General features: G+C 42.4%; 1 protein-coding gene across 11 annotated transcripts in view; it reads left to right on the forward strand.

The window, feature by feature from the left end:
- The first annotated feature begins 1,488 nt into the window (after positions 1–1,488).
- The window catches only part of neo1a (neogenin 1a), a 155,789-nt gene continuing 132,078 nt past the window's right edge, over positions 1,489–25,199 (forward strand). For 3 of the 11 annotated variants that reach the window (XM_071489230.1, XM_071489226.1, XM_071489223.1), the window contains exon 1: positions 1,492–2,326. In XM_071489230.1, the coding sequence (XP_071345331.1) occupies positions 2,236–2,326 (91 nt within the window). In that variant the 5' untranslated portion in view covers positions 1,492–2,235. Of the gene's footprint in view, positions 2,327–25,199 lie in introns of all 11 variants that reach the window. The other 8 variants (XM_071489231.1, XM_071489222.1, XM_071489221.1 and 5 more) reach the window with 7 other exon arrangements.

The raw sequence follows: 25,199 nt of genomic DNA on the forward strand, positions 1-25,199 counted from the left end.
TAATTAGCACAGTGTAAGAGTAGTCTGTAGAGTAGTTGCTAGAGGTCCTGCATTCAAAATTGTACTTACATAAAAGTTTAGCTGTTTACTTTTTGAATCCCCCCCTCCAGGGATTGCTATTAATCTAAATATTATTTTACTGCATTTACTGCAACCAGTCAAAAGTCACATTGATTGTGAAAAGTCACAGTATTTGTCATATTTGTCCAGGTTGACAGAAATGATGGAAATGTTTGGTAAGTGTTGCCAAACTACCTTTGAGGCTTTTCCGGTTTAGCAACATACTTAGCTTTAATGTTAGCTTAGCTAGCTACCTGTTAGCTAGCGGTTAATCACCTGTGCAGAGGTAAATAGCAGTTAGCAGACTGGTAGCCATAAACTGCATTTAAAAATATTTATCAGCGGTGAAAGAATCATTCAGATACTTTATGTAAGTAAAAAAATAATACCACATTGTATAGGTCTTAAATACTATCTTACAAGTAATAATCCTGTACTTGTAAGTATTAAAAGTAAAAGTACTTAGTACAGAAATATGTCCCAGTGACTCTTTCACTATTATATCATTAGATTATTATTACACATGCATTCAGGTAAAAGCAGAATCTTATTGATTTTACTGATCAAGGTAATTTTAGCTAATTTGTAACGTAACTGGCAACAAAAGCTAAAAAATGTGAAGGAAAAAAGAAACTACATTTCCCTCGAAAATGTAGTAAAAGCAGAAAGTGGCATTAAAAGAAAAATATTCAAGTAAAGTACAAGTACTTCAAATTTGTCTTTGAGTTAGTTACATTCCAGTAGTGATTTATATAAGTGTGGGCCATGAGACTAAACAGTTTAAGTGATGAGTCAGGAAACAAAACAGTGAGTGAGCTAATAAAAGACTTAAAGAGCCACAGAGTTGGGAGTGCACTGGGTTTGGTGCCAATTAGTCGTGAACCTGTTCCACATAGTTATTTCTTTTCTTTTTTTTTTTTTTATTTATAAGATGTATTTGAAATTGTGATTTTAATGAGACAGATGTGTTTTAGAGTCAGTTTGTTTTGGACTTTAAGTTTAACCCTATAATGCCAAATGGATCAAAGAGACCTATTGCATCACCTTATGGTAAAAAACTTCACTCAAAACCCTCTTGTATCCAATCTGATACTTGTCTCCAGCCCCTGGTGGATCCCTTTATCACTACAACAATTCAAACACAGTACATGGGACAATCCAGGTTGGCCGCCTTCAGATAGCTCCCAACTCACTGGATCAAGGTCAAGAAAATTGCGATTTTTACAATTTTCCAGTGACATTTTCTTTGAGATTTTTAATAATATTCCAACATGAACACTTAATCTGTTGAAGCAAGTTATAATTACATCATTTTTTGCATTTTAGTATGGAGTAAAATCGTGTATAAAATTTGGAAAAACCTTTTTGCAAAGAATTTTTTGTAATTTTTTTTCTTCAAATTTTGTGAAAGGGCCAAATAAGAAATCAAGAAATCAGGATTGTCTGTCCATTATTTCTGGGGCCAGGCATTACAGGGGTTAAGTATTAACTTCTTGTTAATGCTATATTTAGGTGTAAGATTTGGGTATAATTTTAGCACACTGGCGGACCCGTGTTGTGTTGGTGAGGTGCTGTCTTGGGGCTGAAATCCCACACCGTATTTTAGTTGCTGCCTGAGCATACGGGCAGCCAGGATCCAAACTTCCGTGCGACTCCACGCCCTGTTTTCCGGGGAGCCTGCGGAGATCCAGCCCTTCACCACGCTGCTCTCTTACGTCCCGTCCGTGCGCAGAGAGCTGGCCGCGGCGGAGATTTCTCCCTCTGCCCGGATCTTATCTTTTCTCCTCCTGAGCCCCTTTCTCGTCTTTTACGCACTTGACGCGCATCGGAGTGGCAAAGTCGGCGCAGTTTCGCTCAAGTCAACCGCAGATGTTTTCGCCCTTGCGCTGCTCCTCCGTGGCAATGGATTGATTTCAGTGTTTTTTCTCCGACCTCTGCCTCGACCAAGTTGAGAAAACAGTCTCTCTAACCTGCGGCTTTCTCTTCCCAGCTACATGTTTCATCCGGCCAGCTTTCAAAGTACCTGGCTCCGGATGTTTCTGCACATTTTAGGACTTTGAACTTTTTCGTCCCTTGTGCATTTACAGGAGGTGGCCGGGGATTTTAAGGATTTCTTGTTTGGTGAAAGCTTCCCCGGGGTTCCTGAAGCCTGCAAAGATTTATTTGTGAAAAGTGATGGCCGAGCGGGGAGCTCTGTCGCTCCTCTCTCTCCTCTGTCTCACCTTTCTCTACACGGCGACCACCGCTGCAAAGCATGTCGACAAAGGTAAGCGCCTGCGAGCTGCCCTGCTGTGCGTCTGTTTATGAAGAAACTTACCCTCACTGTATCACGAGTTGAAAGAAGAAACACACGGAATGCGAGCTGCTGGCTCTGAAAACCAGACATGGAGCCGGGCAGCTTGTTCTGCTGGGTTTAGGTCACTTGCTCCTCCAGCATTTGGACAACTTTAAAAGTGGGCTACTTCTTAAATAGCAGGCACACCATTTACCCCCTAGGCCAGCCCTGTTTCATGCTGTAAAAGCAACATGCTTTGCCCTTCCTTTTGTCTGCACAGAGGCTGTAGAGGCAGAACTGCTGGTAGCTTTTCTGTGTTTGCCTCTCCAGTGATTCATAGACATGAGGTGTAGCTCTTTCACTAAGGTGTCTTTGGGTTGTGTGCAGTTGGGTTTGAAAGACTAAATAATATATTTGTTTGCTGAACTGAGATCATCCATCCATCTGTGCTTGGCTAGCTCTGTGGTCATGGGAAATGCAAAGGATGGAAGTAACTTGAATCTGAAAAATACACTATGCAAAGACTCATTAGTGTCCACTGTCAGGTAATAAGCTAGCATCATCAGTCCAGCAGACATCTCATTACCTGGGCGTCAATACATGTTTGGCTGATGGATAAACAGAACCTAATTCATTTGCTTCTGTTAATTGTTTTGAAGTGAGGGCACTGCACTGCAGCGTTCACTTCACTATCCGTCTTATTCCAACTGGTGGTGTTCTGTAGTGAGGGATTCCACTGATATTGGAGGTGAATTCTTGATATTAGGTATTGATTTGGGTCTGTATGTTTCAGCACAACCCACCACGGTCCGTTATAAGCACTCCCAAGCCATGAGTGCCTGAGATAAATAAGAAAGACATTTTCTCTCATGGCTTTCTGTCAGTCACTGGAGTGCACAGCTCCTGCCCTTATCACATACCCCATCGCGACAGTCATATCTTTATCATTTAAGCTGTTAGACGCTATCAAACACAGCAGCATGTGGTTTGCAAAATTGCAAATATAACTCGCTCTTGTGCAACATGGCCCAGTTTTTTCCATCATTCTCGTGATATGCAAAATAGTTGTGTGTGTGTGTGTGTGTGTGTGTCTGTGTCCAGAAAAAGCAGTCCATGCGCCTTTGAAAGCTTGTTGTTTATTTTCCTGGTTAAAAAGAATGGATGTGCTCAGTAGACCGGCCGAGGAATGACGGGCCTCTGTTAGCTGTTGGGGTCTCTTGCGTGTGGAGCCTGATGAAAGACCCTCTCCTGCATGAGAAGCGCTCTGCAGTGGTGGAAGGGGAGATAGAGGAGAGAGAGAGAGAGAGAGAAAAAAAAGCCCCTCCTTGGCTTTGCTGGAGATCAGTACAAAAGAGAGAGATGGGGGTAGGGTGAAACAGGCTGACTGTCTGGAAAGTAATAAAACCAGGAGATTAAGGGGACCAGGGAGTTCCTTTGGGAGCTTTGATTGATTCCAGAGAATTGGACTGGGACCCACACGCAGAGAGAGTCTCAAATTACTAATTGTGGGGTCCCCTTCTCTGAAAATATCTGTTTATTCAAAACACATTTGTTTGAGGTCTTCACTGTGGCCAAAACTTATCTTTATCAAAGTTGGTGGAGTTTCAGCCCTAACTTAAAGAGTCCCATTTGGTTTGGGGACAGATATAATAGATGGTCTCACTTTTTTGTTTTACTTTGGAATAACCTGTAAAACTTTAGCCACACTGCTGCTATTTTTTACCACTTCCTCATCTGCAGCTCTTAGAAGTTGTTAGAACCTTAAAAAATGCCCCAGAAGTTTGGCTTTTGTAAACAAGTGCCTGTTAGAGGAGTGTAAAATCCATTTAGGCCCTATCTTATCTCTGTAATCCTGCTGGGAGGGAATTGTGTGCTGATTATCTCTCAGAGGACAATGCAAATAACTTGCTGAAATGTGTAAACATTTGGCAACCCTCTCTGCTCTTACAGACCACTCTCCAGGGTGTTATCCTCACAGACCACCTCAGATGCAGCATTGCTCAGACTTTACAAACAACTGCTGTTTTCTTTGGTGCCTTTAAGGTCTTTTCTGTGGACTCTGCTGCTAAGAACATAATTTACCACTTTGTGTTGTTGTGTTTGGAAAGCCCTGGTGGTCCTACATCCCCAGTCTGTGGGGAAAAGAAGTAAGAGTGCTAAAAGCTGCACCTTATTCATCCTTAATTTGAAGAATAATTCAGGCCTCACTCTCCTTTCACAGTGTAATCTGTTTGCAAAGGGTAGTAAAAGGTTTCTGTTCTGGCCATTTACTCAAATGAATTTTACAATTTCATCCTTTGCTCTCAATCGCAGAATCTTTTCCTCACGTCCAGATCATCTTATGATGAGTTGAGAGGGGCCGTCATGCAGAGTCACCTGCTGTCAGAGCCGTATAGAGTATGCTGTTTACTGATCATTTATTTATGGGCTCCAATCTCTCATAAAGTCCTAATGACCTCCATCCACCCTGAGACGGATAATTGCACACTTTGCCAAGTGTTTGATTCATATGCTTCACTAATGAAACCACCTCCTTTAGGAAATGCTAGTTGCTTGTTGCTTTTCACTGTTCTCATGTACGAGATGGTGTTGTGAGGTCAGCAGTTTGAGATCGCAGTTGAAAATAACAACTCGTTTGTGCTTTGTTCCTTTTTGCTTTTTCAGCGGCTGAATCTGCCTGAGCAGTGTTCGTGTGCAGGGTTAAACTGACCACAATTAATGAAATAATTTGCACTAACTGTCACAGCAGTTTATCACATGTAATAGGCAGGGGGAAAGGTGGATCAATATCCTCTGAATAGATGGCATGACATCTGCTGTTGCATCTCTTTGCTGGCTGGGGGTCATTGTAAACACCTGCTTTCATCTTAAGCTTTAGATGACTATTTGGGCAACCAACAGGACTCCTGATTTTTATTTAATCTAACAAGGCCGTCCTGTCTGCTGATTTTCTCATATATAGCTATTGATTAAAACAGTATCCACAGTGTAGGCTGAACTGCACGATTTGTTTCGACATAGCGCGGTTAAACTATAGCCAAGATCTCTATTATTTGCACCAAAGAAAAAATGCAAGTCTTGAAACTTACATGGTTTAATAATCCCATTTCTCACCACATCAAACTTTCATACATCATCGGTTAGCCTGGAGGATTAATGCTGGTACACCAGATTGAAGCTTTTTGAATTCTCCACACAACTATACATTTTTATTCCAGTGTGTTTCCGTATGTTTACCAATTGCTATTCAGCATGCTGTTTGAAACGGCTACTCTAACTGGCATTGTTAGCCCCCTGTGTATCCGAGGCATAGCCTGGGTCAGCTTGCTCGTTGCTCGTGGTAGCGGAGGGAGGGCTGTTTTGAGTGGAGGGAAGCCAAGCCTGCATCATGGTCTAAAACCCAGAGCGGATCATGGACAAGTCCATGGCTTCTGCTGCCCCCCTGCTAAGATGAAATTACCTCTATCAGAGCTGCTTCTAGTGGTGTGGTGCAGAGAAACATGACAGAAGTCGGCTTTTCCTGTCTCTCCACTTCAGCCTGTATACCAGGCCCCCCTGCTCCTCTGATTCTTGTGCACATTCAGTGGCCTTGAAAGACTTTGTCAGGGCTGTACGAAGTTTTCCCAACATTCACTTATGAGTTTTCATATTGGAAAAATGTTAATGTTGTGAAATTAATTTGAAGTACACTGCCCACCCCCACAAGTGTCTGCTCTGAAGACCTGCTCTCTGGGTTTGTCTGAGTCGTACCACAAGTGGTGTACGGTGAATGAGTCTGCGCCAGTGTAATTTTTTCACACAACATTCCTATGTTCCTGTTTCAAATTTCTCCAAAAGGCAGTGCATTTAGTAAGCTTCAGCACACAAAATAAAATCATCTTCACATTACAAGCAGCAGCTGTAAGTAGGCGTGAAAATTAACTTCTGACTTATGGGGCAGGGCAAATTTGGTTCTCAAACGAAATGACGGCGTCAGAATCTGTGAGGCTGAGCTCAGAAGATGATGGTAATTGATCAGGTGGGTTACTCAATGATCATTCATTTTGCTGTAATTAATTCAAGTAACAATGTCACAATGATGGAATAAAAACAGAACATTTTAGTTTTTTTTTCTGTGTGGGAAGAAAGGAACTTCTCTGCCAGTCAAACACTGGATTGAAATTAACTTGAAATTCCATATTCAGCAGCTCCTCTATTTAAATGTTTAAAGTTCCACATTTGTAGCAGCAGTTTATGGTTCACCGGTTTCATCAGGATATTTTGTACGTGCCAGCTTAGAATAAAGGCTCCTTTTTTAAACACTCACCCTTCCTCTAACCAATTTCCTGGGGGAAACCCTGGTCTCTGGACACGGGCTAACTGTTTCATTTTATGTGGTGCAGAAGGAGTTTAGGTGTTGTCCTGAACCGTCAGCTCTCTGTGTGCTTTGAAAGCCAGCCTATCCTATTCCATGTTATGATTACTTAGTTCACAAAAAGCAGCTCACATCAAGTGTGCTCCTCTCAAAAGCAGAACTTCTCTCAGATTCAGAGGTGTTCCTGCTGTGCCTAAAAAAATGTCAGATGCAGCACCTTTCCATTTGTGCTGCTTTCTGTCTTCTTTGTGTCTACTGGCCCTTTCATGTCAAAACAAAGCAGGCTGAAAGAAAACTTGCTTGGAGTTTGAAAAAAAAAAAAAAAAAAAAAGTTGAATAGCGTCTACAGACGATAAAGCTGTCCATACTGCCCCAGTGTGATGACTCCTTTGAGACTTTGTGGTAACCCGAGGGACATTACAACAACAATATTTTTATCTTTTCCTGGAGACGTTGCTGGAAACACGCTTGCCTGCCTGATTTCCACGTTTCCTTTGACTTTTTGTCTTTTCAAATTAGAACAAAATGCAAAGTTCCTAATCCGCTGTGGTGCTGTTGTGCTCTCCAGGCTTCCCTGTTCTGCTGTGATTGAATGATGCTCAGGCTTAATGACCTTTGGGAGAGCAGAGTCTTTTCAGTTTCCTTGGAGCTGACGCACACAGCAGCGTTGTGAGCAAAGCATACAAAGAAGAGACTGAAATTATAGTTGCATGTCAATATGAGTGTAGTTTGTCATCTCTGTTGTTATGCTGCTATGCACCTCAACTATGAGGTGTCTTGTGTCATGTTCTGGAGAATAAAACCAGTCATGCTCTGCTCCTCAAGCTTTGCTACAGTCATGCAGTTATACATACACAAACACAAAGTATACAGTTGTGTTTGTTGTGTTGGGCCATAATCTTGGAGGTCTGAATTATAAATATGGATTGGTACCTTTTTTGTTCATCTTTTATTTTGGATTTTAGCTGAATTTCTATGAGTACAGTTGCAGACTGTGTGTTTCTGACATCATTCAAATTTTAAAATATATTAACATAATGATCTTGCATTGATAAAATCTTTTCTGATTTTGTCAGGCATTCCCCTCTGACAAAACATTGCTGCGCACTTTTCTGGCACTTGTAATCAGTCTTTCTATGGATTATGTGACTACATGTATGGAGAGCGTTGCAGTGGGCTGGCCACACAGTGATATGCAGAGACAAGTCCACATATATTTACCAGTCTGTCATTTTCTGAAGCTTTTACCAGCACAGCGAAAACAGCAAAATACCCAGAACCACATGAAACAGTGAGGGTTGTATGAATAGCACGTGGTAGTCTTGCAGCATGACATGTTGTATAATATTTATGTTCTGCTGGACTGCAGTCACGGTCATGTTCTTTAGGACAGCGTGGCATTGTCCAGTCTTTCTCTGCATACAGAAGAACTGCAGGAGCCCAGCTTCTGTGTTTCAGTGCCCGTCCTTTTGTAAGTGCAGCATGACAGCAGAAAATGGAAGTGTGTGCACTGATGCCAGATTTAAGTAGTGTACTGCAAGCAAAGTAGTATTTTCCCCTAGCCCGGCATTCAAGGAGAACCTCAGCGGGACAGTGAGGACAGTTTCCCCTGAATTTTTCCTCAAACTTTTGCTATTTTGGTTCTGCAGAGCTCCTGTCATGCTGTCTCCTGTTGGTAGTGGCAGCTGCATAGGATTATGACACATGCAAGCTGTGCTTGTCAGATGAGACTGAACTAATGAGTGCAAGGCTCTGTAGTACACTGAACTGTTTTTACAGCCCTGGGGGCATAATACAGGGATTTCCTAGTAAAATAAGATGTCTTAAGCCTTTTTTTTTTAAATGCCTGAATTATTATTTTCAAATTCTTCTGAATTTTAAAAGCTTTACTTGATTTAAGGACATAGTTCAAATTACAGCAGTCACTAAGCAGTAAAAGAACAAGGCTTTATTTTGTCTTTGCATTATTATTCACAAATCTAATGAAAAGTCCATAACCATAACAAGCATTTTCTGTTGGTTGTGAGAAAAAGGATGTGGGACGTCTTGTGGGATGTTTCAATATTGACAAGAGAGATTTTCTACTGAAGCATTGTCTTACAAAGGCATTTCATAACAGGTACATAAACCTGAGAGATAGTGAAGAGGCATTTGTGAGAAAAATAGTTCATCTTTACTTTTCAGAAGGAAGCAAAAGAGGGGATGATATATAATGATGTGAACCTGAGGCAACAGCACCTTGGAATGATGGATATAGTACAGAGACTTTATTCAGTGAGCGTGGGCTACATGAGGATAAAATGAAAATGTTAGGTGACACTCCCTTTTTGCAGATTCTTTAGATTTTGGCAACTCTTCCCAATCAGTTGTTACTCATACAAACCTTCAATATAATTAATGCAGTTTGTATTGAATGTAATTGTGAGGTGACAGGTTTAATTCCTGGCAGCAGTCCTGGTTGTAAATTAAGAGAGACTAATATCCTTCTTGAAAGACTGATTAACAACCTTCATTTGGTTGCAGTGTATCTGCTGGAGTTCCAACATCCTGCAGCTCTCAGACATGAATTTATTCTCTGCCGTGTCTTTGGAGGACGTCCAGGGTGTGATGAATTAACCTGAAAGTCTTCTCAATGGTGTAGTTCATGGTGTAGTGCAGCTGTTAAGTAGCTTGTGCTTCAAAGAGAACGCAGGCAAACAAGACTCAATGCAGCTTTTCCAGTGTGAGGATATTTGTTCGTCATAATTGTCCAGTATTATTAGTGAAGTTTGAATCTTGTTATTCCCAACCCAGTATAGTTTTCATGGATCATGAAGCCTCCTGTGCCTTGTAGCAATACAAGTACAGATTGGTGGTCTGCTCCATTTCATTCACTAAATAAACTTGTATTGTTGTTTTTAACCTTGAACACTCTCATCTTCACCATTCTCGTCATATTACTGTTGGTAGGTTTACATGTATGTGTATGTGGGGGAGATCTTACATACACAGTCATAAAGTATCAGTCATCCATACACATGGAGCCTCTCAGCCTTCATTCATTCAGTCAAAGGAACTTTTCATGTGCTGAAAGGGTGTGGGGGGGGGCAGCCAGTCACAGAGAGAGGATTGTGAGCACTGCTCAGCAGCGCTGGCTGCCATCATCTTGTGCCCAGCCTGTGGCTCTTGGCAGCTTTAGTCATGATGGGATGTGTGTTTGTATGTGTGTATATTTGGGTGGGTATTTGTTAAGGCGTATGCCACCCATCTGGGGTTGAACAGCTGTTTTATCAACAAAGTTAAGAGAGTTTCTCCGATTTGAACTTGCTCTGTAGCAAAAGGAAAAAAAAAAAAAAGCATTTACCCACTTTCACTGAGAAGATGGGAAGAAGTTAGACCATTTCTGTGGAGCAGCCTCCAACCTTGATGCCACCTATTCAGTATTATGTGCCAAGCACTTATTTTGAGAAACAAAAAGGAGGGAAGGCATGCATTGGCTGCCACACTACTTATAATATTATTGGCATTTTTTTTCTTTTATTGTGAAAGTCTTTATTTAGTTTAAGACAAAATTACAGATTTGCTTGCAGCTGTGAATTGTAAAGAGGTTGGTAGTTGTGTGGTTTGGGTTTGTCTGAGAACTTTCATTTCTAAAAATGTGCTCAGGAAAAAGATTTTTATAAGATTCACATAACTTAAAACCTGATGTTTCCCATTGGAAAATATTGACATGTGCACTGGCAAGCCCTGCTGAGATTATTTTCACATTATGATTAAGTCAGATGTTTACTTTCTTTGACAGTAAACATGACCCAATTCAATACCAGTGCTCAACTTCTTTTTATTTCTAATTATGGTGTCTGTTTAATAGTTAAAGAACTGCTTCATATTTGGTGACTAGCGCCAGAACAATTCTGTTTGAAGTGGCAGTATCTTCTCCATTATTTTCATGGTTTATTTTACAAGTTAGGAACGGGTTTGTCTGGGTTCTGTAGTAGAAATTCATAGAAACCACTTCAACTTTTCAGCATAGTAGGCGTAGTGTGTTTAAGCCTCAGCAAGAATAGAAGAAGGTGTCATTTTTTGTCCTACACAGTACTTTTCCATGGCGTTGTCTCAGCTTGTTGAGCCCAGCGGAGTTCTAGATTGTTGAGTCTCAGACATTAAGTTTAAACAATTTGGGGTTTAGAGTTAAGACCAGTGGAGGCTCATGTATATATCAACTTGTATCCCAGTTCTTCTTAGTGCCCTCCCATTCAACCGCCCAGGTTTTATTTTGATTTCACCTGCTGCTATGGTGACCCCTGAAAAAATTCTGCTGGTATTAACCAATGTTTCTGCTGCTAAACCCAAGCTGAAACGATTCTTTGAAAAGTTCAGTGTTAGATAGAGGCTCCTTTGTGCTGCTGGGAGCTCCCCTCTGGCATTGGGCTCCACTGACTGCATTGACTTCTCACCATGTTATTGGAGCCAGTTCCTCCTCAACTCTGAGCTCATCTACAGCTAACGGAGGTCAGGAGAAGCAGTCGAAATGCTGAAATTACTGCTTTAAGCTTTTTTAATACACGGGCATGATGTAATGGAATTGGCTGTCTCTTTTGATTCTGCTTTCATGGCCCTTCACAGTTGAATAAATGCATCCCTCAGCAGCACTTACTTGAGAGATGATGGCATTTCTCCTTTTTATATTAATGTTACATGGCTCAAACTCAAAATACTCCTTAGCTTTGCCATAGAAAATGCTAATTGTGCCTTGAAATTTGATTTACTGTACAACTGTGGTGAATAAATTTTACTGTTGATGAAAATGAAAATCTTAAGTGAGGCATTACTTTTACAGTGGTGGAAAACAGGAGCTCCTGGATGGGTCTGCTCTGCCTGTGATTTAAGACTTGCATTCAAGTTGTTTTAAGCTGGATTGTGTTTGAGGTGGTTCAGATGACCACACTTCCCATGTGACCATGCACCTGGACAATGGGGATCATGGTTATAAAATAAGACCCAACTTTCTTTCTTTCCTCAGTTATGTGTGTCTTTTTTTCTAATGTGGGTTCAGTGTTTCTTCTGAGATTTTTTTTCCAGCTGTGGGGTTGAAGGGTGGTGAACTAAGCTGGTAAAAACTTGGGGGATTTTTTGATGGGGATTTGTCCTGGTCTGTCTGATTGCTAGTCAGACTATGAAGGCTTTTTTTATATCTGGGTGGTGCGAGTGTCTGTCTAACTTAATGTTAGCTAGTTAAATCTACCCCTCTCTCTCTTCTATTTCTTTTTCTCTTCTTATTCTCTCTCTCCCTCTCGCCTTGGTCGGGTGTCGCCACATGTCTCCAGTTTCAAATTAAAAGCCCTCTGCAGTCATGTAATTGTGACTTCATGACATTACAGTGGCAACCATAATTTTGCAGCTGCAAAATGTATATAGGGGAGACACTGGGGCTCTAGTCCATGACCTTTTGGGAGGATGATAATCTTTTGAAGAGTCTTTTTTTATAGAGTCTGATAATTGACTAGGTTTGGCTCTGACATGAAACTTAAGATTGTGAGAAGACAGTTACTTTACTGACAGAGTTACACAATACAGGGGAAGATTACGCAAATTTCACACTGTGACACTATGACTCTCAGTATTTCTCTTATTCTCACTGTTGATGACTAAAAGGTTGTCACTTTCTTTTCCTTAACTTACTTCAACCGTTTATATAGTTCAGCAACGTTTCAGTTGCTGTTTGATGAAGCCATAAAGAACCTGACAGCAGCCTCTGGGTCGCTTGACCTGCGTCTATATACAGACATGACCTTCCTCTCTCTGTCTGATATGAAAGAGGAGGATGAGCTTGGTTCGGAGGATGAGCAGGTGGAGGCAGAGCAGAAAGATCCTAGAGGTGAGGATTTTCATCCAGCTTGAAGTGCGCACAACGGCCAGTGATGGAAGCTGCAGCTGCATCAATTCCCTCTGATTCCTTAACCATTGTCCCTTGAACCTTGACTCCACTTGCACCCCCCCCCCCCACCCCACACACACACACACACACACACTTCTCAGCCTGTGACAGGTCACTCAGCCACAGCACCAGCATGGTCGCAAAATGGATGGCGGCCAGCAGGGAGCACCTGCGGAGGAATAGCAGGCGAGCAGCATTCCATCACAGGACCCCGAGACACAGATGTCACATGAGACACGAGGGACGTGTTTGGAGTGGGGGATGGGGTGGGAGGGCCAGTGGCAGAGGTTTTGGCATGGTGGGGCAGTAATGGAGTAGGATAGCAAGCCAGCTGCTACCAACAGATTCTTAATGAGGTGTCCCATCAAGAACCCAGGGAGATGAACATTAATGGCTACAGTTAAACCTGTCTGTTCATTTACCCCCCCCCTTTTCAATCATGCTAGGATGAGGAGATGGATGACATGTTTGGGCGCACGGTAATTGGGTTTGTCTTCCAAGCCAGATTTGAATGTAGTTTAGTTTGCCTTTCCTTTAATAGGGCTGCAACTAGTACTGCAATTATTTTCTTTGTTGATTTATCCATCTATTTTTTTTTTGATCAGCTGATTAACTCTTTAGTTCTTTAAGTCATATTTTCCCAGAGCCCAAGGTGACATCTTTAATTTGCTTGTTTTGTCCAACCAGTGTTACAACCCAAAGTTAATTCTATTTACTATGTTAAAAACACAGAAAGAAAAGAGAAATCCTCACATTTAAGAAGCTAGAGCCATTTTTATTGCTTTTGATAAATGACTCAAATGATTAATTGATTACCAGTATTGCTGTTGACTAGTCCTTTAATTGACTAATTACTTGTCAGTGGGCAATCTAGCCAAATGGGGAATGCAAAGACTTGGATGGTGGATTGTGTGAATGCACAGAATTTGAATCTTTGACATTTATAAACAAATAAATACATACAGTGGGGTCTAATGGGAACGTGATCTCTGACCTTTGGACCCCAGTGTACATTAGCTTGATGAGTAAAGTAACAGCCAGTGAAATTACCATATTTATTTGATAAAATCCCAGATTCAGCAGAAGTATTCTTTTCCTAAATGAAAATGTGACACTTGTCAAACATTAGCTTTTCAACATGAACAACAGGCATTGGAGCTGGGTCATAACAATTAAATAGAGCCATTGTTCAGAAAGTGAAGGTGTATGTTTCTTTTGTGAAGGACAGTGTATAACCTTTCGCCTGCACCCCACAAAGTGCTGAGTTATTGGTTGGAGAGAAAAGCAAACTGCATTTTCTGCTTTCATACTTCATTTACCTGGAGTGGTCTAAATTAGTCCTGAGTGCATAAGCATGTCATTCAAGCTTTTCAGGACACCTGCTGAACAAATTCAGCACACACACACACACACACACACACACACACACACACACACACACAGAGCATGATTCTAAAATATGTCCAGCAGTCTGTTTGTGCCATATGCCGTATAATATTGTAGTGATGTGAAGCAAGTCTAAATGAAAATTCACCCAACATTATCTAATTAAGCAGGTGTGGAAGTAGCTTCATTCAAGCCGGTTTTGGCACTCCTCACTGGTCCGCGTTCAGAGTGAAGCAACAGTTCATTCAGGTGAAATATGTGAATTCTTTCATTAAGCTGGGGACCGAGTTGCATACTTTCATTTCTCCTCAAAAGAAGATGTCAGAAGTGGTCTTGAGTTATAAAGGGTGGTGGTTTTATTAGCTGCTGCTAGCCTGTGGGGTACTTTTTGTTGCAGAGTGGCAGGGGACTTAATAATGCAGCTCTCTAACCCAATGAGCCCTGAATCAGTGGAGCCCCTCTTCCCTTTCTTTGTCCCTCTCCCAATCCCCCCACAGTGCCACTGCATTCCCAGCCTGGCGGGGCAGTGTCTCTGGGCCAGGGCCATGTCACGCACCCCTTCTGGCCCCAAACGTCCGTGGTGGGGGGGTCAGGGGTTCAAGTGCTCCCCGTGGGGTGATGCATGGCATGCCTAGCGACTCCGTGGTCCGGCCCCCGCACTGGCTACGTCGGTAATTAATTTCTAATGAGAAAGAAATTGGCTGACCTCGCAATAGCTAGCCTCTTGGCTCTAGCTCACTATTACTGCCCCTTTCCCATTTTGCCTTTCTCCCACACAGACTTCAAAGGAGAGGCGAGGATAGCCCCTCCTGAACCAACGCTGATAGTGAAGCGCTCAGAGAACATTCCTCGCGTGCTAGGCAGAAGTTGAGTGTGGGTTTTATGGGCTGTCTTTCTGCTGGTCCCACAAATACCTGTGGTTCATGTGCATGCTGTAGAAGCTGAGCTGTGTTAACCCCTCGTATGTAACATCAGAAATACAGCTGCTGGTTTTGAAGATGTGAAGGCCTCTTGGCCTTGATAAAGATACTATATCATCCTGTGTATGGGGATTTTAGACAAATCTGCAGTTCAGTTTTGTTCCACTATGATCCTGTGCTCACAGGCCCTGTGCTCATCTGACTTACCAGGCCATTCAAATGCCCTTAAAGGAATGCGCTGACATTTTGAGGAATTCACTTATATGTTGTCTTACCATGAGTTTGAGTTTGAAGATCAATAACAATTTGATTTCTATGCATTTAATATGGAGATAGTGCTTTGATGCATTTAGCATAGCTTATCACAGAGGCTAGAAGCAGGGGGAAACGGCTCGTCTCACTCAGAAGTAAAAAGGATTAACCACATAGCAGCTCTAAAATTCTGTTTTCTTTCTCTTCATATGTTAAATACACTCATGTTCATTTGATGTTTAAAACAGTGTATGGTGGATCCACTGAATGAATCCCACATTTTCTTGTGGTGAATTAGTTTCTGCCTTCTTCCTTGCTCTTTGATTGTCACGTATTTGATTGCCTTGCCAGGTGAATCACCTGTGTGTTTGCTATTCAACAGGCAGTTACTCTGTATAATTGTCACATAGGTGAAGGCTGGACAGCCAGAAATGACAAAGTGATATCTTGTCCCTGAGTGCAATTCTCCTCTGTCATCATTAGTTAATATAATAAAGATAACACACCAATTCTTCTGAGAGCAATGGAAACTCAACAAGTAAACGCACACGCAGCCCCCTCTTTGGAAAGTAAATTGACATAGATTATGGAACATCTTCAAAAATATTTTTAGCTGAAGGAACAAAAAAAGTCATCTTCCCATTGAGCAATACTTAATTAAAGCACAGTATCCATTGTGTTGTGGGTTTTTTGGTCAACGCGGCGGCAGTCTGTATCGATAAGGTTTCCTGAGGGGAAACAATTGTGTGAAATGCAGGAAGCCATTAGGAAGCCGGGGACTTGTGTCTCTCCCTGCTGAGTAAATAGTGTCTGGGCCTCCCCCCCATTTCATCCACTTTTGAATGAGCCCAGCACTTGTAACAATAAAGGCAGGAAATGAACTGTACTCACACAGGAGTGTGCAGGATGCTCATTGTGTTCCTAATTGACCAAACTAGGTTGGATGATAAAAGCAGACTTTTCTCTTGGTTAGTCAAAAATAGCTCAAAGGTAGCATACAGCAGGTGTGGTCAAAGAAAACGCAGCTAATGAGGCAGAGTTTCACTGTATAACTTAAGATTCTTTAAGGCTGTTTTGGTCATGTCCTGATTGACCCAGTTTGTGTGAAACTGGAGCTCGCAGTTCGAATCCATGACTGCCTGATGCAGGCTTGCATTGACTACATGCAACATACAGCACAAAAATATGGACATGCTGTATGGGTTACCACTGGCAGTCCTGTTTACTGTTTGCTAACCTCACCTGGCTGCAACATCCTCATTTTTGTCTGTGGAATGCTGGCGTGACTCGCAGCCAGACAGTGTTACTTAAGTTGTCACCTGAGAAGCCCCCCAGGGGAAAGTTGTTTTGTCCTTGAATGTAGACTGTAAGCCTGTTTGAGCTGACCTGAATTCAGAGAAGATTGGTGATGTAGCCAGGATTGGGGTTACGTCTACTACCAATCCTACTACTCATTAAGCAGAATTTGTTGTGTGTGTGTATTGCGGCAATGCCAACTTTTTCCCCATAGCCATTAATGTTTGCTTCCCTGTGCATCTACTATGCTTTAAGGTCATGTACGCCAATTACACCAAGAATCAAATGAACCAGTTTCATTCTGGTTTCATTGTTGGGTAAGGGATCAGGGTTATCTGGCCCACATTTTGTGCTTAGTGTAATTGATGTTTGGTTTACCCCTAGATTAAGTGACAACTAAGCAGGTTAGCATTGAGGATTTTCCTAGATTAATTCCAGGAGTCCAATCTGAGTGGGCTGGCCACTCTCCCTGTATCATCCCAAATGTCCTCCTTACCTGGGATTTACTAGCATATGAAAAGGAAATGAGATCAGAGGTGGTGATAAATCCTGCAGCAAAGCCTCCCTCAGAGAAAATGAGATGCACACATGGCATCGTCAGTCACCAGCCGCTCATGTCCTCATTTCCGATAAATTGATTTCGACTGCTCAGGTGATGGGGAGGTGGTGTAGTCCTTCAGAGGGGAGCTTTGTTAGGTTATGCTGCTGTCAGTGTGGCCATGCATTTTCTATATTGAATTTCTTTGTCTCTAATGATACTTGATGCATCTTTGCAGTGACTTGTTTGGATTGTGGCATGTGAGGAAATGTGCTCCACTGAGGCTATCTTCCTATTGTTGTAGTCCATTTAGCCTGGAGTGATATATTACACTTCACACACCAAGAGACTTCGCACCACGCCACCCAGTCACACTGTGTCCACACGCTGTTATGTTCCCTGTGTCCCAGCAGATTCGCAAGCAACTAATTTAGGACCTGTTAAGTGATTTAGCATCTGTTTTTATAGGACCCTAGTGGGTCACAACTGCCGCCCCCCTTCTGCCCATCGCTGTCTATGCCTGTGGCGTCAAGGCTCGCTTTTGAATTTCAATCAGCCTTGGATGCATTGTTGTGTTTATTTGAGGGGGATGGTTTGGAGAGGGTGTTAGTGGTAGTAACCGGTTCTGTGTGTCAATCAAATATTCAGCGTGACCAATGGGCAGCTCATTGGAGACTAGTTGGTATGTTCTCAAGGGGCACAAGGCTTTAACTGCTGCCCGCGGGGCGAACCCTGCCCTTCATTCTTCACACATCTCCCTCCCTCCCATCGTCATCCTCCTCGCAACCAGAACACAGGCAGTACAATCAATAACCGTCTCCCCCTCCCCCTCCCTCCGCTGCCCTCTCCTGCTCCGACTCCTCCTCTGGTCAGCCGCTCCTTGCTTTCCATTTATCAACACTGTGTTTGATGTTAGCTTCATCATTCTCTGTCAACCCCCCAACACCTCGGTGTGTGTAATTGTATTAGATTCGTCATGGTGGTGCGGTTTTTTGGCCCGCCCCAACTGGTAGTGGGCCAGAGAGATTCTCTCCATATACCTACAACCCCAGACATTAGTTTTAAGTATCTTTAGTCTTTAATTTATTTCCATACTGCGCTGCACATTTGCGGTTCAATGAGTTCCCCAGTACCCTGAGGTACGCAATGTCCTTTATTAAAGACCGTTTTCCTTTTCCTGATTCCCTTTGTTCCCAGCATCCTTCTCTTCTTACCAAGCGGTGAGTCATAAGTGTTGAGCTTACATTAAAAAAAAAAAAATCAAACCCAACAGCAGTCCTGTTGTAAAGGGAGTGTGGAAATGTTGGAAAAACTAATCTCACACATGAACATGCATTCAGGCAGTGAAGATACTATATCATCGTCACACTGTGAAATATTCCTTGAAAAACTTGTAGGACATTTTTGTGACTTGTGCTCATTAGCAGCTTATTTCTTTAAGAATGCGCTCAGTGTAAAAAAATTTAACACTAACAGTTTTTATTGCCCCCACAAGGAAAACTGGCATGAGAGACTTTCTATCTGTTTTTAATAGTATGTGTGTGTTAGACCCAGGCAAGTATGGTTTGTTCCACTTAGGTGTTGGTTATAAAGATCAATATCATACACTAGATGTATTCACACACTGGATTCAGAGCTTAAGTGGCAACATTACAAACAAAAATCTAATGCCACTTTATTGTGTTCACCTTTGTCTCATCTAATCCCTTCATCAGCTAATGAGCTGTAATTTCCCTTTGTGAGGCTCCTCTGCGCAGCCTGTTGTGTGAGGATAATCTCTGGCCTAAATGGTTTGTGTATTTGAGAAACAGTGGGAAGATGTACTGGGAGAGAAGAGAAAGATGGGGAACGGGAGAGACTTAAGAGGCACAGTGAGAGAATCCGTCTTTGTCGATTACACACGCACTACAACCTTGATGGCCACATTAGATCTCTTTCTCCATACAGCAAACTACCATTAATAATGGATACAGCTCTCTAGCTCTTTTGCTTTCTCTTCCCCTCCCCCCCAGCATCGCCCCTTAAGGCGTCTACCCCTCTTTCCCTGTCCCCTGCTTCCCTACCTCCATCCTGTCCTACCCTTCCGTTCCACCCCCCACTTCCCCCACTGTTTCAGCTGTGAGACTGCTAGCCAGGAGCCATGGCAGGTGTGCATACATCATCATGGTGCTGGCCACACAGCCTGCAGCGCCCAAACAGTCATCATCAGACAGACAGATCCACCTGCCTGGAAAAAAAAAGCACAACGTTGAATAGTTGAGTGTGTTTAGTTTGCTGTTTAGCGGCAGTTGGTGTTATCTGGGTTTAGATGAAGACAATGGTTTGTTTTTGTTTCTCCAGACAGAAGCCTACAGACAATGACAAATGAATGACAAATAAATTCTGTGGAGATATTGTGACTAAAATGGAGCACGTACAAGCTATTGTTGACACTCTTCTGCATGCACAATGGGGGAAAGGCTTGTTTTATTAATATTATGTCCTGTTTGATTATCACTTCAGTGTAGTGTCTGTCATTTGATATGAAATAACAGTACCCATTGGGTTTAACATACTACATAGCACAGTAGTTACCACATCTTATAGCTGCTTCAAAAGTGCATTCAACATGTGACTACTAATCACGTGTATGGGCTGATCATGGATAATATCAACATAAACACAATACATTTGAAAGACACTAATGCCACACTAATCCTCTCCCCATGATAAATGGAATATATGCTATATGTAAGAAATGGGATGTAGTACCCCGCTGCACTGTTAATCCCTCTGCAGCCACTACTGACTTCCAAAAATCCACTTGTCTATAGAATGACACCGCCTAATTATCCGTTTATGGCAGGTACTAAAACAACATAAAACAGTTGGTATTTAAAGCAGGAGGATGTGAGCAGATGTGTCTATTATGTAAGGAATATAAATCCTTTTCAACTTAGTATAATTTTGTCATGGCCCAATGATAGATTTGAGACCTGTTGTGGGTGTTTCCTTATTTTATGTTTGCTCCAATGAGCTCCATCCATTCAATGGCTGATGAATTGTGTGCCACTTAGGAGACGTACTGGAGGTTGTGGTGCAGTTGCTCTGACTGCAGCGTCCTCATATTTACAGTTACAATTTGTGGTTGTTCTCTAAAGCAAATAGTGCTTCTCATGCCACTCAGTCAAGTTGTGTTTTGAGTGTTTCTGTGGCAGGCAGTATATTTCCTCTCAAAGACACCACCAGACACATCAGGGTCGTAACATCTGAAACACAGCCTGGTTGGACCCCCCTGTCGTGGATTGTCACAGTTAAAAGAGAGTACAATAAAAAAAAATCAATGAAAGAGGGTGGTGGGTGGTTTGACAGATTAAAGACAGGTTTACAACACACACAGAGGAGAAATTGTACTTCCTGTCCATCTTTGCTGAGATTATTCTCATCTGCTTTAACTGTATATGTCCTCTGCTGTATTTGTGAGTTTGCTAATGTAGTTTAAAGCACTATGTGCTTTAAAGCTGCGGACTAGAACAACACCATTTCAGCCGAGGTGATGATTTGCACAGAGGAATAAAAAACAATTGTAGCCTTAATGGCTTTGGGTTCAGTCAAAGGTCTCACTCTCTGTTAACCATATGTTCAAAGATCACTGTACAGCATCTGTATGAAGCAATGTCAGGCTCATGAACAAACAGCTTCCCAGCTGCCACTGAATAATTGGTGACCTTTTCTTGAGGTTAGGTAAGGTTAGGTCACAGTAATGCAATGGAGACCAAAGCCTGTGAGGACGGTTAAAGTGAGTTAACACAACACAGAGGATGCTGTGAAGATGGGACATGGCAGTTGGGGGTTTCAGGCTTTAGAAGTTGCGAGTGTAGCCCATCGGAATTTGTTTTCCTATTCCTCATGGGGGCATCCTTCCCTACGCACCTAAGGCGATCTGTCTTCCTGTCATCCTATTGATCCCCTACAACACTCATTAATATGGGGAAAAGGCCATTGAGCCCAAGATGGGAGGCTAGTGGCTGCTGTTTGACATTGAGAAGGTGTGTAAATGGAATAAGGGGAATGATTCATCTAGCCTAGAAATATATTCTCAGAACTGGGATACGTTCCATCTCCACTTAGAAATTGTCTGGCTCAGAAGTAAGAGTGGGCTTTTATGAAAGCCCCACTCTCAGGCAGCTATTGCGATATGAGAGTGTAAATAAAACTGCAATATCACCGTGCACCTTGTGCACATAGATGACAAAACCCTTTCAAGAGGAGAGTACATAGAAACAAGGGGTTTTAATCTCCTAGCATCAAGTGGCCTTGCTGAGCTGAAGCCGGCTTAGAATCACTCTAGTGAATGTCAGCTTGCTATCTAGCAGCAGACAGTCTTCCCCTGCAGTTTGCTTAGAAAATGGGAGGGGGGAGGCAGCTTCAGATACATTCTGATTTGTGGAGGCGCCTGGAAATTAAACGCATCTCCAGTTCCCCACTTAAGAAACTGCATGTTATTTTTCTTTTTGTCTTTCTTTTTCTCATCCGTTTTTGTATTTTAATTTGAGCTTCATTTACATTCATATTGAATTTGTTGTATGCCATATGCTCCCTAACGTTGTCATGGGATACAGGCCAGACTCGTCATTTCCTTTTTGGAGGCAGCTGAACACATTCATTTGTATTTGTTTTAAGTGATGAGATAAGGAGAGGAAGGGTCCCTCCTCAGGCGGTGGGTAAATGTTGGATATAAACTAAGATGGTAACATTGCCCACTGTTCCATCTAAGTTTAACATATAGTATGTGAACAGCCAACAGGTTCTCCTTCAGTGTTATATTGTACCAACATGATGTCAATCACAGGGATTGTGAAGAGTGAAAATGACTAATTTTGATGGACAGTCCCTGGAGGCTCAGTTCAAGGCACTTGCCAGGCAGCACTGGCACAATCAAGAGACTTCTGCGCAGTAAATTAAGGCACAGTTTACCCGGCACGCCCCAAAACACTCTCAAGCTTTTCTTTAACCTGGGATGGTCTGGCAAGATCTCTCCATTCAGCCCCCCCTGAACTTGTTAGTAAATCATGGCCATTGTAAGGTGCCAAAGAAATTGTCTACTAATAAGCACTATGGCTCGTCAAGTGGCACAGGAAGCACAGGGGTCAGGCCCGCCCTCCAATCATTATACCTCATCCACTTCCTAGTAAAAGGCCCCTAGCCACTCAGCTACAGGTCGCCATGGAGACCCGGGACAGTATGGGGTGGGGGTCGGGGGTTGGAGAGCAGCGCAGACAACCATTAGCAGCCCATTCCATGATAATTAATGATCATCCTGGTGGCTCCAAATCAGGGCCCAGAGAAAAACAGACACAGAGCTCACTCTCTGAGACCAAATGTCACGGTGGCAAGAAATACATCTGAAGATTGGAGAGGGGAGCCGAGATGGTTTTTGTTGTGGTTGGAAAATGGTGATAGGACGCCTTGGAAAACTATAATGTAACACAAGGGGGGGAAAAAGTGATGGATGTGAAAGTGATTAATGTTCAGGATGGATAGGAGGGGTTGTGCGGAAGGAAATAATAGTTTTTGATTTGCATAAGCATCCATCTGTACACAAGTCTGTCTCCTGTTATTCGAGGACAGAATAATTGACAGGATGAAAAGTAAAGAGCCCGCCCCTTTCACTCACTCAGCACCTTTGACTGGTGTCTATTGGGCTGCGCTAAGATAATCACTTGTCTAATCGAGTTATGAACACTGTTCACATTGCAAATATGAAGCTCACATTATTGGGTTTGTAATCAAATCTGAGGTCTGCTTGCCCTTAGGGGATTTTCAGTCAGCCGGCGAGCCAGGCAGCCAATCAGCCAGGCACAGCAGCTTTGAAGTGCCGGCAGACCAAACTACCCATCTTCCCCCCTCTCCTCAAGCAGATCGCTCCTCTCCATGCTGCACAACCAAATGTGCATACACTCAGACACAAAAGCAGTTCTGTGGGCAAATAAAAATGCAGACAAATGCCACACAGATGCCCATGTTTGAACATGCTGATGGGCATAGACAATAACAGGGCACACACACACACAGAACAATCAGTGGCACACAGATAAAGATTATTGCAACACCATTCAATAAGGGCTTGCGCTGATCCTCCTGACAATGCTGTGTATGCTCCCTCAGTCCCTCACTCTCAGCCTGTGACTGTTCCTCAGTCAACCCACACACACAGCACTGACCCGTCGCCTTTATCACACAGACACACCGGGCAGATTAAGAGGAATTTCACCAGTTTGATGTGCAGGGAAAGGTAAGGATGTGATTACAACAGTGTTTATTTGCCTGGTGTTTTTGAAGTCCACTGATTTTTATGAGACACTATATTAAAACAACTGAGACCTGACAAATTGTGTTACTGGGCCTAAATCCCTGAAAGCTCTGTGGTAAATTTATTAGCTTATTTTAGGTGTTTTGTGTTCTCATTTGGAGCAAATTGTGATGAGTAATGGCCTGGCTATAATTCTGACAGGATGGATGACAATTATGTTGATAGATATCCTGCTTGTTGCCAGATGGCACTTTTTGTAGTCCAGTGTTTGCAAACCAGAACACAGTACCATATATAGAATTGCTGCATATAACTTCATTTTTTAGGCTTCTGCTTAATTTCTGCATAATTAACATAGAAGGTTTTTATACTGCAACATCCATTGTTGCTAAAGAGGCAGTCCAAAAACAAGTGAAAGGTTAATCTACATACGACAGAGCGAAACACTACATTATAACCTGTTCTCAAGCTTTTAAATTCACTGGCCTTTTTAGAGAAGAGTTAACCATAGACAACAACTGAATTTACATCTAATGATTTCATTTGCTACAAAAAATTACTTATACAAGATAGAGCAAAATAGACCTGTACTATAAAGTATGTTCATTGAAGAAACACACAAACATTATGGGATACCTTTAATGTGTAATGTATGCAACAATGCATAATATGCTTACATAATATTTTTTTTAACATAAAATATTGCTGCTGTTCAAATCATCAGTGCAAGTTTGTCATGATTCACTCTGTTAATTGTGTTTTCTTAAAACTATAGAAACTTCTTATTTAAAACTGAAGCAGATCTAATAAAGTAGACTTGATCTGTTGACTTGCAGACTTGCAGAAGGATGTGGAGCAGCAGCCGTTTTGTTCAGAAATCTATGAATACATTCAACTGGAAATGAGTATTTAGCCCTCTAACAGTTTAGACTAATACACTCAAAACACTCATAAATACATTAACCAAACTAAATGGGATTTAGGCTTCACTCTTCTGACTCTTGCACTTCATTGCCTAGATACAGTAAGTCCAGTCAGTGATACAGGCAGTGGTTGTTGTTATTCTAGACATTCCTGCTGAGGGATGCATTATCCTCTGTGGCATGGCGGCGAATTCTAGCATGTCTGTCACCCACCGACTCATCCCACAGGCGCTATCAGTGCTCAGCCTCTCACAGGCATGCATGTACACACTGTGTCCCACTCTCTATCCCACTCTCTTAATCCGTCTCTCTCCCTCTTCCTCTCTTTCTCTCTCTCTTTCTTCCTCTCTCCTGGCTGCACCTCTTATTTATCTCTCTCGCTCTCCCCTTGCTTTACCTTGTCTGCCCTCCCTCCTCTCTCTCCTCTGCCTTCCATACTATCAAAGGCAGTGGAGAGTATTATCACCTAGGAGCCATCCTCTTCTTGGTTAGGCTAACACAGCCCCACCACACACACACGCAAACACACTAAAAGGCACATACAGTATATAAACACACACAGAGAAAGCAGCCTTATCAGCGCCTGCTGGCGTCAGACCCTCAATTAATTTTGTCATTAACTGAATCCCATTACTCCTACTGCTGTTGCAATGCCATGACGTCTTACCCTGTTGGATTGAAGACGCTGCCAACACACATGTATTATGCTCACATGCACACACACACACACACACACACACACACACATACACACACAGATGCCAATTCTGTCCTCACTGAGATTCATTTACATCCTAATGATGGAGGTAAATCCCCTGTGCGATCATGTGACCTTTCACCCCTCCTTGCGAGTCACTTTGAGCATGCTCAGGTCCGTGCCGCCTATCTGCCACCAGATAGGGAGGGATGAGTAGGGAGGGGTGATGGATAGGGATGCAGACAGGCATGGTGAGGAAGAATAAGAAAAGAGAAGCAGCAGGGTTATT

This window comes from Trachinotus anak, unplaced genomic scaffold, assembly GCF_046630095.1.
Source record: "Trachinotus anak isolate AG129_WGS33_773 ecotype Australia unplaced genomic scaffold, CSIRO_AGI_Tana_v1 ptg000011l, whole genome shotgun sequence".
In the NCBI taxonomy this organism is placed as follows: domain Eukaryota; kingdom Metazoa; phylum Chordata; class Actinopteri; order Carangiformes; family Carangidae; genus Trachinotus; species Trachinotus anak.